The sequence below is a fragment of the Fusarium pseudograminearum genome, chromosome 1 (assembly GCF_000303195.2).
Source record: "Fusarium pseudograminearum CS3096 chromosome 1, whole genome shotgun sequence".
Taxonomy (NCBI): domain Eukaryota; kingdom Fungi; phylum Ascomycota; class Sordariomycetes; order Hypocreales; family Nectriaceae; genus Fusarium; species Fusarium pseudograminearum.
The window spans coordinates 344,779-361,093 of record NC_031951.1 but is presented as its reverse complement, the minus strand read 5'-3'; the positions used below and the strand labels follow the sequence as shown (position 1 = coordinate 361,093).

The window sequence follows — 16,315 nt, the reverse complement described above, 5'->3', positions numbered from 1 at the left end:
TCCTTTACTAGTTTCCAAGTGCCGCTTCCCTTGGAAGGTCTTTGGCGCTCTATTCAGGTCCAGGATAGACTCAGATACCTTGAGTCTAAAGCGGAACCAATTGACGACAATTGGTAAGAAAAGGGTCAGATTATATACCATATTTAATATATTAAACTTCTGATAGTTCGTATTTTCAGGCTGTATTTCTTTTACACAATGGAATATAATTGCCAGTGGAACGTTTCAATAGGACCAAGAAGTGGAATTATTATTTCTAGCAAATCGGCCCTGATTGCCATGAGTTGTACATACAGAGTGGTTGGTATTTTTTGGTCAACTGCCTGAAATGTGTAGTAGCCTTTCCTTCATGCCTACTGCTGTAGCCAAGCGTCTTGGAAAAGCTCTCTAGCAGTACTTCGTCGTTCTGGAGCCCACTGGAGCATCTTCCGCATGAACTCTAGAAATTGTTTCTTTTCGTCTCCTTCGAGAAGTGTCTCGATCTCATCTAGCGATTTCGAGGCTGGCAGATCTATCCCACCAATAAATGTGCCTGGAGAGTCAATATTGTTAGTTATATGTAAAACCAAGATTTACCAGAAATAGGATGTATGGTGGTATCTTTCTTACCTTCATCTGAGAAGAACTTATGAGCAAGTTTACCCCGAGCGAGGAGCTCCTTTGGCGGAGGACCGAGTAATGCGACAATTTCAGCGAGATGGGCCCTTCGTCGATACTCATGATGTTCCGGGTCTATACCGTGGAAGAGTTGGTTCCCCTCGAAGATATCCCAAACCTGTTGTCTTGTCGTTAGCCCTACTCCGATGACCCTCTCTTTCGACGGACAATATCTGATTGTCACAAGAGAACGTACCATACAGCCGACATTCCAGATATCAATCTTGTAATCCCATGGATTTTCCAATGTCACCTCTGGGGACCTGTAGACGTTGGGCTGGACGCACTCGACGTTCTCGGAATCTCCAAGCACGGCAGAACCAAAGTCACATAATACCGGTGGGCCGATGTTGTCAGTAGGTTTCATTGTGCGGGAAGTATAGATGGTTCTCCCATCTACCTCTTTCCGAGGACAAGGATCGCGCATCTCTTCCTCCTCGAATTCCGTGAAAACAGATGGGTCCGTGATACTGAACATAATGTTGTCCGCTTTGATATCTACCAGCACTGATCAGCTTTAACTACTGTAGGAGGGTATATAGACTCTTACCAGTGTGTATGATTTGACAATCATAATGTAGATAATGCAACGCCATAAAAAGATCTTTCAAGACGTAGCGCGCGCCAAAGGGATGAAGCCTCCGAGGAGAACTGTGACGGATGGTTGCTTCGATGCTGTTCAAGAGTGGTGGGTGCGCGAGGACAAGATGATCGCCATCCGGACCCTTGATTTGGAAAGAGTCTAGCAGGGTCCTGACAGCGCTGCGACCTGGGTGGTTGGATGCGCACTGCTCCATGCGCTTATACATATTCATCTCATTTTCGACATGCTCCCCAAGTGCTTGTGAGCGTATGAAGACCTTGAGTGCGACATGGCGTTTTTTGCTAGATTGCTGAGTAAGTACTGGGGTCACGAATTGTGGGAGCGGAGCATTTGAGTTACCTCAGGTCATTCGCGAGCCAAACTGTCGAGCTGGCGCCGAAGCCAAGCTTCCCAACCACTTGATAACGATCGATAAAGACTTGGCCGATACGCACGGGGTAATAACGCGCTGGGAGATAGTCTGGTAGTGTCTCTTCCTCAACTTTGTCGCTGGCGGGAATTCGGATAAAGTTGGGATTATTAAATACACGTGGTCGCAACGACGCTCGATTAACTAATCGAGACCGTATCCGTGATAAAAACGACATGGATGATGAAGGCTCGAATGATGTGTAAGGAAAGTTACCGATAAAAAGCTGAGGGAGAGTTTGGTTGTCAAATTAGTAATTTCTCACATGACGAAGGGTTACCTAGCGCTAACCCTACTACGGCTAGTCCGCTGATGTCACCGCCTGCGCTTATCACCTAAGCGCGTACGAAGTCGTGACAGGCTTATAACTACCTACTTACCAGCGCATCCCATCAGCAAATGTACCGCCGCCCCTCTCCCAGAGAATCCGCGTGCCTGGAAAAACATCCCGAACGCACACATGGCACCCAATTGTGTCAGCTTCAGCATCGCGTGCGACACCATGCTCGACTTCTATTTTGGCGAGAAATATCTCAGTGCTACTAGTTTCGAGGAGTGCGCATCCAAGTGTGCACAGGATGTTGAATGCAGTGGTGTACAGTACACCAAGGCAGGCTCGGTCTGCATGAGCGTTGTAGACTCTTTGGGTTCTAATGTCAACACTCCCGCCTACGATGTTGCGTACAAACAGGGAGAGTAGTGGGGTATTGAGGAATGCTCTTTGTGGGCAGCTTCTTGACTTGTATTATTTGATATCATGGAGCCAGTCACTATACCCTGAGCCTATTATTATCAGAACATAATTTTAATACACTTCTTCCGAGATCCGAATTCATACCACATCCTAAAGCTACTCCTCGGCGGCTATATACTATGCCAAGATGCTTCTAAGCCAAGGCGGATGCCGGCCCTTTACCAAGTCGTTTAATTTGCTTCCACTGAACCAACCACTAGAATCGTCTCACTCGAATACTCCAAGAAGAAATCGCCGCCGCCAGAACCAACAAACACTCAATTAGGAAGGTCGCTATCTGGATGCATACAGGGAAGGGAAATTATGCAACCTTTAGTATAACTTACGATCCTCCTTTTATAAACATCACTACGACGCATATTATTTATCGGTCGCTAGATTATATACTATCAAACTAAAATGCAGATATACGCTATTCTGACTTTTCTTTTCGGTTTCAGTCTTGCTCAGGATGATTACGACCCATCAACTAACTATCGGCCACGCAATATAACTGGCCTCGGTGACTTTTATAGCTGGGTTGGATCGTGAGTTTTGCGTTACGGATCAATGTATATGAAGCTGACTGCCGAAAGTTACTACAATGCAACGGCAATAGTAGAGCTAGAATTTCTTTTCGGTCGGGAATTTGGCAAACCATTGTGTCCTCAGCTGGAGAACCAAACGTATACCACCAAGTTCGATGTTGTCCTGAGCATCCTTGAACGAGGCCACTGGAATTCTGGGGGCAACTCTGTTATTTTCTTGCTGACGCTTCTCCCACAAATCTCACCCCCGTTCAATGTTTCCAACCTGACCTTTGAGAATATGTGGGAATGGCGGCAGCTTGGCTTATCGCATCCCATATATTCTGCTTCGTTAGTTGATCATAAGTCCAGCGGGCCGTGGCGCCCAGAGAGTGGCTCCAGCCCTGATCTTTTCAACTTCACTACCAGCCAAGTTTCTGGAGGAGCTTACAATATCAGTGGGACACTTTATTCTCATCGCGACCCCGCCGGCCCATCGTATTTCGGAATCCTAAGCGGCTTGCCAGTGTGTGACTCCTCCAAACAGGCCGATGGTGCCCTTGTCACCATGTTGCGTGACCCAGAGGGCGAGGCCTTGGGCGAATTCCAATACCCTCATACTAGCATCCAATTTGACAACAAAACGGTCAATTTTACGCTGGACGCTTCTTTTCACTCAACATCAAATGTGCATGAGAATTCGACATCTGAACATATTACTGTCAGTGGCCTTTTGCGTGTCCGCTTCTCCGGTGTGCTAGATGCATACCACTCTGATACCTTGAGTCTAAAGGACAATACGCCCACATGGTTGCGAACAGTGGGATTTTCAAATGATTCTTCCAACATTGGATACTTAGAGAGTTCTGCTGGAAAGCTGTATCTTGGAATTGCACTTCCCTCTATAGTGACTATATTGGCGGTCGTTACAACAGCATTATAATTAAGACGATACTGAGTTGGAAGTGTCCAGTATAAGTGCCCAATATGTAAAGAAAGATTTATTCCTATCTTTCCTATCTAGATACAAAGAGACATAAACAGAGCAGATGATGATAAGTAGACGTACAGCTTGAATGTGAACCTAGATTAGGTTCATCTCAGGATGACTGTCTAGGAGACTTCTAGAACGATATAAGAACAATTAAAAGTACTAGACTAGTTTAATTCACAGCTTAAAAATAGTTTATGTAAATTCTTGTAATTAAGAGTAACAGCAAAGGCTAGTTTTATATAAAAATAAGATGTACAATTAACTTCTCAAAAAATAGAATTGTCTCCGCATGAGAAAACGCCTCCGATGCCATCCTTGTTCTGCTCAAACAGATCCAGCAGCTCCGTGATAGCAGCCCACAATCCACCCGCGTTCAAGAACAATGTGACACCAATCATGGTGACGTTCAGAACTGTAAGCAGCATCTTCTGCCAAGACGAAAAGTACAGACCCTTATTAAGATGCAGCCAGAAAATAGCTGCGAAGCCGTACGTGAACCAGGGAATGGTCGTAGCAGAGGTGATCGACAAGATAGAGTCAAAGATGGGAATAACATTCGCGATAACAAAGATCAGAGCCCAGAAACCAGTCACGGCAACCATCCAGGTGACCCAAGACTTGACGCTGTTATCGGTGACCTGGTGGGTAGATCGCATCTGGCGCATGAGGGTAACGTAGACATATTTACAGCCGGTGTGGCCGATAGAAAGGGCGGTTGCGACGACAGCGGGGAGGACAATTCCGTAGGCGACCTTTGCAGGGATCGAAGACGCGGCGCTGAGGACGGGGGATGTCGTGAGATCGCCTGCGAGGCAGTACAGGGCAACTGCCATGACGATATAAAAGAGAGTACTTCCAATCTCGAGAACAGCCAGCGCAAACTTGAAATCCTTCTCGGGTGCCTTCATTTCAGCCATGTATGAACTATTTACATTATTAGCCTGGCGAATCAGTTCGAGTGGTTTCGAAGTAACTTACGGGAATGTAAAGGTACCAGCGTAGGAGAACACCACGCGTAGGCAAGCATTGAGGCCATCGCGGAACGTGGGGTTTCCAACAACCTTGAGCTCTCTGTGCCAATCCGAAGGAGCGGTGGCAGGTCCAGAAACAGCCAAACTGACCAAAACGATCAAGCAAGCGGCCACGACACTAACGGCGTTGGGAACGCCAGCCTTGGAAACAAACTTCATGGTTCGCGGGATAGAAAGGATATAACAAGCCACGCAAGCCACAAGGATCCAGATGACGGTACACGTCGCATGGCTACTGAGCGTGTTCAAAGCGACAGATAGAGTGACAGTTGCAGAAGCCACGATAAAGACGACCTGGATCATCATAACGAATCCGGCTAGCGACTCGAACCATGGTCCACCGACGATCCTTGTCATCTCAACGATACTGACGACATTGGGATGTTTGCGATAGAATTGCAGCAGACAATATGCAGCATACCACGAGATTCCGCCAATACCCAGGATGGCTATGATTCCGGGCACGATACCGAGAGTCTTGATCGTTGCTGGTAGGGACAAAATACCCAGACCGAGCTGATTTGTGAAGAGGATGAGGACGGTGTCCCAGCGGCCGAGGGTTCGGTATGTCTTGCCGCCTTGGTCAAAGATATTTCCCTTTTCGACAGTACCAGCGGGGACTTCTTGGAAATCTGTGTCGTCTTTCGGTTGCTCGGTGTCGTTATCTGAAGCGCTTGTGTCGTTATTCGTCATTGGTGGTTCGGTTGCAGGTTTCTCTGCGGAGGACCGTTTTGTAAAGTTCATGATACCCATTTTGAAGGGTTGACTGCGATTTCCAACCAAGGATGCGCAGGTGTGTCTAAAGGAATGTCTTTGTAGGACCAAAGGGAGAGTGAATTGGGAAAGAGAGTAAAAGACGAAAGAAAGACCAACAATGTGAATGTGCGGAAGCTGACGTTATTAGCGGACTGGAGTTCTCCATATATATCACCCTTTTTTCCTTTGTACCCCAGGCCAGCAGCTCCGATCGGAGGTTGTGGCGGGAGCTATGATATGGTTCCGATGGGGGCCGGTACTAGAGTAGAGCAACGGGTTTTAGGATCAGTCCCGCGCTTACTCCGTACTTGGGCTTTTTCATAGCTTCTATGCATAATTCTTTGTAATTCCAAGCCAATTAGAGGGTCGGTATTAGATGTTTTAGTCATTTTGGCTATTCTTCAACACATGATGCTGTTCAGTCTGCAAGCAACCCCGTGGGGGACAGATTACATTATTACGTGATAGAGTGAGACGAACATGATCCAAGGATTAGAGTCAAGCTGGGTTAGGAAGGTCCCTTGAAATGAGATTAAATGAGAAATGAATCTGTTGATGCTCAGCTCATGTCTTGATCTTTAGGTGAATCTCAATTGGTTCTCGGGGACCCCGGCAGCTCCGTTCGGAGTGGGTCACGGAATAGTGGATCCCTTCGCCTCCGTTGACGTTTTTCATTTACAGGGCACCAAAAGCCCTGAAAATTCCTCTTCAGTGGAGTTTGATGGCGTAGTCCGGGCTCCGTCTGCCGTAAATCAGTCCCGGATCCGAGACGGCATTTGCCATTCGGACGTCAACGTATCGCCACTGCCGTCAACTGAGGTCATTCAATTTAAGCTTCTTCCAGCCCTGAACTCTGTTGTCTTCTTTTCTCTTCCCTATTTTTAATCCCCTTGACTTAATATTACAAGTGGAGTTTCCCTTACTCGCCAAAGCATTTCTTTTACGTAGAACTATGGATCCTGCCCAGCATTCAAGTTTTTTACTGACTCTCCGATCGGAGAAAAAAAGGTGGAATTCTCTGACATGAGAAAAACTAGGATCTCGCTACCGTGGGAAAAATTCCTTCTTTTCTGGGTTCCATTGCTTCCACCATCTGCTGATCATTGCGTAGGCCGAACTCGTTGCTTTTTGTTCGCCGACCCTGCAGAAAACGTTTCGTCTAATCTTATCCTGGAAGTTGATCCGGTCGTCGGTCAGCAGTGCCAAGATGGCTACACGAGGTTTTGGCATCGGCGTTAAGAGTAGATTGGTGGTCTGACTGTGGTGGTTTGACATTCTAACGCGGCTGGACACGGTTGACTATTTTCGTATAATTTAGGCCGTTAGGTAATTTTCGCATTGTCATTTCGGATATACGGATACGATTGCAGACTTTTGTCCGAGCGGTATTGGAACTTTGGTATGCATGTCATTCTAACGCGATTTGAGTTCTACAGGGTAGATTCAACAACAGAATCACGTCTGACCTGGCGATGTTTCACGCGTTGTTACGCAGAATACATTTCCTTTCGATAGAAATTGCAATCAGAGGCATATTGGAAGTTTATCGTCTGTTTCGTGGAATCTTGGTCAAGGGATTCTAAGAAAATAAAGATATTTGCTGCTGGCCCCAACCAACACTGTCCAAACGTTATGTTTGGAAGTGAAGATCCAATGTACACAACCATCTTGTCAGATATCACCAACGACTTTTTAGGCAAAAAAACAAAGAACTAGTGTCATTCCATAGTCAAGTCCGCTCTTGTAAGTTGTCCTGTAGATTTGAGGCATAAAAACGCGAGAAACATGGGAGTAATGCTGTCACGTGGATGTGCACGTGATACCCCTGATGCGCAACGTCATTAAGACCCAACACTTCTCCTTGTGGGACATGGAATTATTTCAGCACGATCACTATTGTGAAGATTAAGCTTCAAATGTTTTAATGACGCGAAAATTGAAAAGGATGCATTACTAGCTGGGATATGAGCAAATCGTCCTATTGACACTGGCCGTCTTGAATGGTATTAGACTGTTCAAATACAGGATTTGACAGATCAGTTGAACTGTTTGTTTCACCACCCAGACGCCGCTCGCGTGCCTTTTTCAAAATTGAAGCTTGACGTGCATTATTATCTCCCAGTCTTTCCACAAGCCACTTCTCGAGTTTGGGAAACTGGCCGCGAATTTTGCGGTAGAATGCTAAAGAGTGTGAAGACGATACATCAAAGGTCTCCAGATCTTGGAAGATTGAGATGACGGCGTCGACTATTTCCATGTCGAGAACTGGATTTTCCAGTGCAACTGGTAAGTCCAGCAAGATCGTGGCCTGCATGAAGCTGAAAGGACCCGAGGATTACGCATATGAGCCCTCATCATACCTTATCGCAAGAAATGAGGTTTGTTGAAAGCGACTAAAGAGTAAGATCGGATTATATTTGCTTGTTGCTTGTCATCATAAGTGGGTTCGAAGCTGTTGGTGTTGTGCTTAGGGCCATCCCTATTGTTCTTGAGTCATACGATCGATATCAGACTGTTTCGAAGCCATTAGGCAACTTTCGACAACACTCGTGAGCACCCTCTCGACTAGATGCGATCCTGAACGCTCAAAAGACAATCTTCAGGGGCGATGTTACAAAGCTGCTAACAGCTGTGACGAATGATGCTGAAAAGGCCAGGAGTTTCATCTCCGGTGAGCGAAGTTGGGATGATCTAGGTATTCATGCGTCAGAACACCCGCGCAAGGGCAGAGACTCTACGAGGCGCCTTCGCTAGCCGGAAGAAAGACGATGGAGACAACTGTTAGGTCTATATGTATGCATGATATGTTTTCCTTTGTTCGTCTGTATGTCCCATTTTAACCATAGTCATATACATCACCTGGACTGGGTAACATCCATTAAGCCTCCGAAGACCCCTGCCTGATCCAATGAATTGTCCTCATGGCATTAAGTCGCAACTCAAGCTCCTTTCCATCAACAACCTTCTCCCTTCTGTGCTTAATACCCTTTTGTAAATGCTCCCGCAGCTTAGCACGAGTATCGTACTCCTTTTTTTCGCAATTATCACAGCGATACGTTACGTCCACAGCAAACCGTTCCCATTGCTCCGTCGCAGCACGTTGGCGTCTCATATCCACTAGTCTGTTCGCAATATTGTCAATGTCGCGAATCACTGTCGTTTTGTTGAGATATGCTTCGGTCTGCTCCTGTATAAACCTGAGAGTACTTTCGCCTGTTTCAGAAGGCCGCCAGTCGTCAAGTGGAATGGTATGGAGGTCACCTTCGACGTTGAGTCTGTACCTATCCTTCTCAGTGAGGCCAACATATTCACATTCTTTTAGCCAGCCATTCGTTCCATTTTCGCCCTCACAGTCCACCATAAATTTCTTCCAGTCTCCCAACAGTTCAACATGCTTTCTCAGAAACTGCTTGTTTCTGACATCATCTATTGTTTTCGCCCTTCTAGAGGTTCTCGTGTTACCACTTGCTACCTCTGACGTTGCATTAGGTGTGTCATCTGTAACCTTTAAGCCGGTTCCAATGCTGACGAAAAAGTCTGGGTGGCCATGAAGACCATCGATCTCTCGAAGGGTGGCTAACGAGGGGTTGTTTGCTACCATACCCCCGTCGCGAAAATCGCTTTCTCCAATCTCGATGGACCCAAAGTATACTGGTGCCGCAGTTGTAGCGCGAGCCACCTCCCAAATTGCTGTTGTATGAGCGGGACCTGTATTAGGTGGGGTCCAGGAGGGGGAGTCATTTGACCTGGGACTCCAATAGTGGTCGTAACTCCTCCATAAGAACTGTTTACTAACACCGCCTTGCTTCTTTGTAACGAATGAAACGGCAATACTAAAGGTAGAGGTTATCAGCCTTGTAACGAAGTAAAAAAGTGGGTGTTGGGTATCCTTACGTGCGGGTTCGATCTTCCCTGTACTTTAGTGGCTCGATATCTGCCCTTTGAGGAAGGCGATCTCTTGTATGTCCAATAGCTGGATCATGGTCTCGCTTTAACGCTTTCTTGATTGCATCTTGAAATGCCTCGCGGGTTTTCCGACAAGAAAACTTTGTTCGCGGGTACCAGAGAATTGACCGCACATGAAACCATCTAGGCTTGCCAAAGACGGCGTTTCCGAACGACTTATATGTGTCCAACGCTTCATCAACCGAGAAACGTAGCCTTCCCAGCATGATGGCACTCAAACTAATGGCAATTAGTTGGCATAATACGGAGAGCGTGAGGAGATGACGAACCCGCCCGTTGAAGTTCCTGCTATATAGTCAAAATAGTGACACGGAAGGTATTCATCAACACGATCTGAATCGGCATTTGCTTCAGTGGTACGTTGATTGGACGGTCTCATCCACGAGTAGTAGCTGCTGCTGGGAGCCGGGTCTTCGTGTTGACGCTCCAGTGTACGTATCGTAGTCATAATGCGCTTGAGTACTAGAAGACTTGCGTAGCCACGGATACCACCTCCATCTAGAATATAACAGTTAGCAATAACCTCAATCATTTTTGGTAGGGCCTTACCGAATGTCAAGATTGTCTTTTTGGCCCAGTGTCCTTCATCATCCGAAATATGCTCAGGTCCTCGAATAGGAATTGAAGGGTCAATATCAACACTGCCTGACTCACTGGCCTCTGGCAGTAAAGTGCGAGGAGTACTGGAACTCGGAGTGGCCATGTTACTGTTGTGGTACAACGAAAAAGATCAAGATTGACAGGTAGAAACTTATTGGATCACACAAAGAGTCTTGTGTCTATCTGAAAATAAGATGCCAACTATGGAGGGCGGGCAGCTACCGACCTGTTTTATGCCTTGTCAAACGAGGCTTTGGGATATTTGACAGATAAATTAACCGCCAACCTCCAATTTTTCAACAATATGCGCGCAGTCAATACTGGAATTGAAATATTGGCTGCTGTGTGACCAACTTCGCACAGTAAGCCATGTCCAGGCTCCTTGGAAACTTACGAACTCAGTCACTTGTTCCGTCAATTATCATTGGTCCTGCGAAAGTGGCCTGTGCCCATGTTTGGGGTCTTTCAGCTCATGTCGAAGGACTAGGATGGTGAAAATCATCACTTAGGCTAGGTACTCTGAATGACTGCATCTAAGACAAGGGTGGTTCTCGCGTATCAACAAGGTTACATTTTCCGAGTCCTTCATTCTGCATGTTAAATTTAAAATGGAATATGGGACTACTGACCGGGCTACCATCTTCTGACATGCATTGGCGCCGGTGAAACGTTATCTTTGACGATCAGCATTCTATGTGCTACCTGTCCGACACGCGGCGCAGCATGTAAATCACAATAAATAACCGGAAATACCCAACGTGGCGCACCCATCTCGTCCCGAAGCCAAGAAAACAATACTGGATAATTAAATCACTTGTCCTCCATAATCATCACACCATTCCATCTGACTAAACTCGCCACCATCATCCATTCATTACATAGAGCTGAGTTCCATTACCGAGCAGTCTACGGAGGTTGTAACGAACTCCCATACTCCATAGATTGACCTCCGCGATGAGCTCTCCTTTTGTGTCTTTCGTTCGTGGGATGTAGATAGGGACGTTGCTCTTCAGTCGGGGGATGTCGATGGCGACATATTCTTTACCTGTCGCATTTATCAGTACACCGTATGAACGGTCAAGTATAGTAGAATACATACCTTCGTCAGATTTGTCAAGCGGTCGAACCTGATCTGCCTCCATGTCTAGGACAGCGACTGAGTTACCGTGGAACTTCATATCAGGCACTCTTGGGCGAAGTGAAGAAGTAGACTTGGGCATGCTGGATTAAATGGATATGGTACGTTTCGTTCTGCTGTAACTTCAAAGGATACGAGTGTATTTTAGCGGTGAGCGATTTGCAGAGTCTTGTTAAATGAGCGGGGAAGGGCCTATAATAATAATAGGCGCGTAAATGCTGCCCACCTACCAAAATTCCGAGACAGTGGCGTTGTTATTTGCCTGGATACCCGTACGTGTCATCGACAAGCCGTCTGACGAGTTCTCCAGAAGGTCACAACTCTGACCGCTCGGCGACCGAAATATTTGACGCCCGATAACCGCATATGACAACTCCGACGCAGAGATGCTGACAGCTGGCGCGTGATTTGCTAAAGGCGTTTTCTGTGTAACCGCTACCCTCGCCCCGTTCGCTGGAGATAGGATACCTTGGGAACTCCTCCCTGCTGAATGACACGAGACTCAGCCGCACCAGCCCTCCTTTGCCCCGTGGCAGATTTGGTCATAAGGTTGATTTCTTGCCAGGCAATATGCAAGAGACTGGTTGAGGCCCTTTTATTGCTGACCTGTACCACTGTGATAGCGCCACAAATTTCAGGCATAATGATACTGTTCTTCATCTGTAAATACTGGTTGTTAAATGGTGTTGTAATTTCTCAAGTGGAATGATTCGATATTATACATTTTCAATATTTTTGTCACTTCGTCACCTTGATTCCTGATTCGCATTTCATTCGCGGGCCTCAACTGCCTCATTTGATGACATGGTGATCAAACAGGTACCTAAACGCAAGTCCAAGGCTGGCGAAAACGCTTAGAAGCAAAAGTCACGAATATACGAGGCGTACACATGTCTCTAAGCAAACTTCATAATATTAAATAACAGTTAAATTTACTATCTGCATTAGTCTATCGGTCCATGCGGTCCATCAAGTCTCTGCAGAGCTCCATTATATGAGTAACCCTTTGCTCATAAGTCATCTTACCATCAGTTAAGCATTCAGTAGCAGGTCTGAATATGCGCCAAACCGCAATGAACTTTCCACCATCCATTGTGCCGATCCTATCAAAAACCTTTTTTAACCCATCATGATGCGCAATTCTGCTCACGTCTTGCGGTTTCACAAGTTCAGTCCCACTTGAAGCAGGTGGCCTGCCTTGCGATATCCTCGTTGTGACAGCCGCGAGTGCACTTGCCTTGAAACAGTATGTCACCATGGCTGCTAGGCCAGCTGCTAGAGCAGTGGCAATGCTGGAGCCTGTGGCCATCTGGACTGCAGACATTGGGTTGTTTGAGTGATATCTGCCGATATTGTTACCCGTGTTGACGTTGACTCCGGGGAAGATAAAGTCGTTATCTAGTCCAGAGTGGTTGAAAGCTGTGCCGCTATCGTCGGCAGCTCCGATCAAAAAGATCTTATCACGGTTGTAATGTGAAGGGTAATGCTTGGTCTGAGTTCTTTGGTCTGGTGAGGAGCAAAACATGAGGACGTCTTTCGAACATGCCAACTTCAGCACATTGTCAATTCGTTTCTGGTTGTCACTCCCTGTCACGGGGATAGGAATTGTCCACGACATTGAGATGACATCTGCGTTCTTCTCCAACGCAGCTTCAATCGCCTGACATGAAGTTAGTACCAAACTACGATGAAGAAGAAACGTATATGCATGACTTACAGGGGCAATTGATGATTCGTCGATAGTCAAATGTTGCCCACCTTTGCTGGGCTGTGTCTTTAACTTGATCGAGTAAATCCTCGCCATGGGACAGACCTTCAATATCATCCTGGCCATATCCGTCCCGTGACCGTTCGCTGAGATATAGTACTGGCCCACCCCATGATCGCCTTGGTAGTCGAAAGTCTTTCCTTCAACAAATTGGTTAGAGAAAGCTGGATCAAGGGTGTCAACTCCATCGTCGATGAGAGCTACTGTAACGTCCTTTCGAAGGGTAGACAGGATCTGACTGTCAGCACTAGAAAGAAGTCTTGCTTCCTCCAGAGACGAATGCAGAGGATTGATGGATTCTTTCAGGGTTTCTTCCCAAAGAACCCTCATTGGCGTCGAGAACTTCTCCATCTGGTTGATCCACTCATGCTCAGCGGCAGCGTCAGGCATGCCAGTCGACTTGGGCACAACTTTGCGGGCCGTTGAGCTTTCGAACTTTCTATCATCCCAGCTTTCAATCACTTCGATCCCTCGTTGATCAACTTGACCGAGGTCTTTCGTTTGGCCGTCTGGCGTCTTGGATGGATGGTTCGTTCTGTAGCTCTGGTTGAGGCGGACCTTGAACAGATCCAAGTTTCGCTTTATCCAGTCGCGATGATCAGGCAGCTGGGACAATCATAATAAGTGTGCTGAGCTGAGAAGTATTGGGGGATCTTTACTTACCTCTAAAACGGCTGGAATATGGAGATTGATTTGTTTGAGCTCAAACAGTTGTGGTAAGCCCGCGGGCTCGCTCCATGCTCTCAACGCAGCATTGCTACCACTCCACTTCAATGTTAACTGTCTCAAATCCTTTCGTGGCTTGATCAAGGTATTAGTGCCGTCAATATCCCATGATTCTTGATCAATACTGCCAATGTCCGCCCTCTCGCAAATGACCAACGGGTCTAGATCGGGCTTTTGCCAGTCAAGATGTTCAACGGTAAAGTGTCGTAACACCATCTGGATCGACTCATCACTGTGAGGCTCTTGCCTGTCTTCTTGAACCTGAAAGTTAAGAATTCGATCAACACCCTTGCGTTTCAGCCACTCGGCAAAAAACTCCATGTCTTGTCGCCCTCGCGCGCGCCGGGCTGGCGCTCGTCTTCCGCTGCGCTCAACACGGACGACCGGAAAGCGAGCATACATCAGTACATTGTCGAGAATGATTCCACTATCCGAATCTGCTCCGAATTGTCTCAAAAATACATCATCGTAGATCTCAGATAGAAGCCCGCAACAGTCGAAACTGATATGCACATCTGGAAACAGAAGACTTAGTACGTCAACCAAGCACAGCGTCTTTCCCTACTTACCTTTGGGGTTCTTTCCGTATAAGAAACATGTGACTTCTTTTATGCCTCTTGTTCTCATATAGTGAAGCTTGAGTAGTTCACGGATCTTTTTCGAGTTTGTCTCTAACACAGTTGAAGATAGTTTCTTGGTCGAACTGACGTTCGCTTTACCCCTTTCAACCCCCTTTGATCCCGTAGATACTCTCTTGACCGGTGAATTGGGTGCATGCGAGGTCTTGAGTTGAGCGGTTCGAACTTTAACCATTGTCTCTTCGGTATTGTCTCCTTCACGATCTTTGATTGGTTGTAGTGTAAGATCTTTCTGGTACTCGTTCCCGCCATTGCTCTGAATACCTTCTCGCTGTCGTCTTTCTTCTTCCTTGAGCTGTTGACGCTTCCTCTCATTTTCAGTCATTGTCTTAGGATCCGATTGTTTTCGTAAGTCTCGGTCACGATCAGGCTTCTTTCCTCCACGTTCCCGATCCTCAAAGCCTTTGGGTCCCTTTTCACGGAGGCATGACTTCGGAGTGTCCTTGTCTTTTGCTGGAAGGACAGTGGTCAAGAACTTTGCAGCGGTTCGATCGATAGGTTGCTGTGACTTCAGCTCTTGCTCATTTCGTGCTTCTTCTGCTTGGAATATTAACCGCGTTCTTTCGTGCTCAGTATAAACCGAGTATGCTACCCCGTTATCCTTTTGAGTATATTGAAGATCCAAGAAAGTCTTCAACGGTCCTTGTTTTGAGTTCACTCTGAGCTCTTCCATCATGACACTATCTTTTTGAAGAAACTTCTCGATCAAAGCCACTCGTCCATTGCTGCACTGACTGTACTTGACCGCGTAATGAAGAGAGGATTTGCCAGTGCCATCGCACATTGCTAACGCTTTGTTGCTCGATTTCACGATCAAGTTGGAGAGAGTGTTTGCCTTCCCTGTGATCTTCGGATCGCCCAGAGTTTCAAACGCCATTGTCAAGCATGTCCTCATGGATGGACCCTCGCCGCAGGTGAACTCAAGTGCTTTCTGTATATGCTCTTCATTGCTTCCCAGCAAAATGCAATCGATCAGCCTGTGAGTCCATTTCTTAGACTTAATTGCCAGGTATAACGATGTCTGATTCTCTTCGTTCTTCGTCTCAAGTAAGCGGGGATATCTGGAGACTAGTGTTTTGACAAGAGGAGATATGTGATCCGGGTCACCCCAGGTTGACTTGGTTCTCTTTGAGACCTTAGAAATGATTTCATGCAGAAATGAACCATGGTTCTTCAGAGGCTGTGTCACAACATCAAAATGTTGTCTGATGAACGCATCAATGTCGCACTGGCTTGGGTTTGGCTTGTTGAACCTGGCTACCATGTCTTCCATAGCCTCATTGAGGGTTGTATCATGGTCTTCATCCTCCTCTTCGTCTTCGTCCTCTTCCTCGACGTAAACTTGGTTCTCAGTTCTCTCACCCTTGTCGCTTTCTACAAGACATAAATCTCTCTCTTCAATATCTGACATGGCGAAGTCTTTCTCAAGTAGGGCGATGTTTGGTAGGAGTTCAAGGTGTTGTTGAATGTTCTTTTGTCCTCGTTCATGATGAAATCAACAAATGTCTATATATTGTTTAGTGTACCACGCAAAGTAAGAAATGTAATCTGCTTTCAGTTACACGTTAGACGCCAGCCTCGTTTGAATGATATGTATCGGGACGTACTCCCTTGTCTGTTGATGTCTTCGATAACGTCATTAAAATTTGTCATTATTTGCGTTGTCGACTTTGTCTGAGCTCGAAAGTACTGCCATTTAAGGAATATGCTGCGAACTCCCCCTGATAGGTTGTTTTATTCCGTCAAGCCCTTGGTCTTGTGATACCAC

At 46.4% G+C, this 16,315-nt stretch overlaps 5 protein-coding genes across 5 annotated transcripts; 1 reads left to right on the top strand and 4 right to left on the bottom strand.

Moving 5' to 3' along the window:
- Window positions 1-353: 353 nt before the first annotated feature.
- Window positions 354-2,783, bottom strand: FPSE_10053 (uncharacterized protein; the record flags this gene model as incomplete). Its single annotated transcript, XM_009263170.1, has 9 exons — window positions 354-532; window positions 610-775; window positions 854-1,155; window positions 1,208-1,542; window positions 1,601-1,750; window positions 2,051-2,291; window positions 2,356-2,409; window positions 2,447-2,453; window positions 2,751-2,783. 9 exons carry the CDS (start codon window positions 2,781-2,783, stop codon window positions 354-356), a joined length of 1,467 nt encoding a protein of 488 aa, XP_009261445.1.
- A 40-nt stretch (window positions 2,784-2,823) lies between these two features.
- FPSE_10054 (uncharacterized protein) lies at window positions 2,824-3,873 on the top strand (the record flags this gene model as incomplete). Its single annotated transcript, XM_009263171.1, has 2 exons — window positions 2,824-2,951; window positions 3,000-3,873. The coding sequence occupies 2 exons, from the start codon at window positions 2,824-2,826 to the stop codon at window positions 3,871-3,873; spliced, it is 1,002 nt and encodes a 333-aa protein (XP_009261446.1).
- A 317-nt stretch (window positions 3,874-4,190) lies between these two features.
- On the bottom strand, window positions 4,191-5,708 carry FPSE_10055 (uncharacterized protein; the record flags this gene model as incomplete). Its single annotated transcript, XM_009263172.1, has 2 exons — window positions 4,191-4,848; window positions 4,903-5,708. 2 exons carry the CDS (start codon window positions 5,706-5,708, stop codon window positions 4,191-4,193), a joined length of 1,464 nt encoding a protein of 487 aa, XP_009261447.1.
- A 2,881-nt stretch (window positions 5,709-8,589) lies between these two features.
- On the bottom strand, window positions 8,590-10,380 carry FPSE_10056 (uncharacterized protein; the record flags this gene model as incomplete). Its single annotated transcript, XM_009263173.1, has 4 exons — window positions 8,590-9,544; window positions 9,606-9,896; window positions 9,947-10,175; window positions 10,227-10,380. The coding sequence occupies 4 exons, from the start codon at window positions 10,378-10,380 to the stop codon at window positions 8,590-8,592; spliced, it is 1,629 nt and encodes a 542-aa protein (XP_009261448.1).
- Window positions 10,381-12,364: 1,984 nt separating this feature from the next.
- On the bottom strand, window positions 12,365-15,958 carry FPSE_10057 (uncharacterized protein; the record flags this gene model as incomplete). Its single annotated transcript, XM_009263174.1, has 4 exons — window positions 12,365-13,075; window positions 13,133-13,789; window positions 13,847-14,424; window positions 14,479-15,958. The coding sequence occupies 4 exons, from the start codon at window positions 15,956-15,958 to the stop codon at window positions 12,365-12,367; spliced, it is 3,426 nt and encodes a 1,141-aa protein (XP_009261449.1).
- Between the last annotated feature and the right edge of the window lie 357 nt (window positions 15,959-16,315).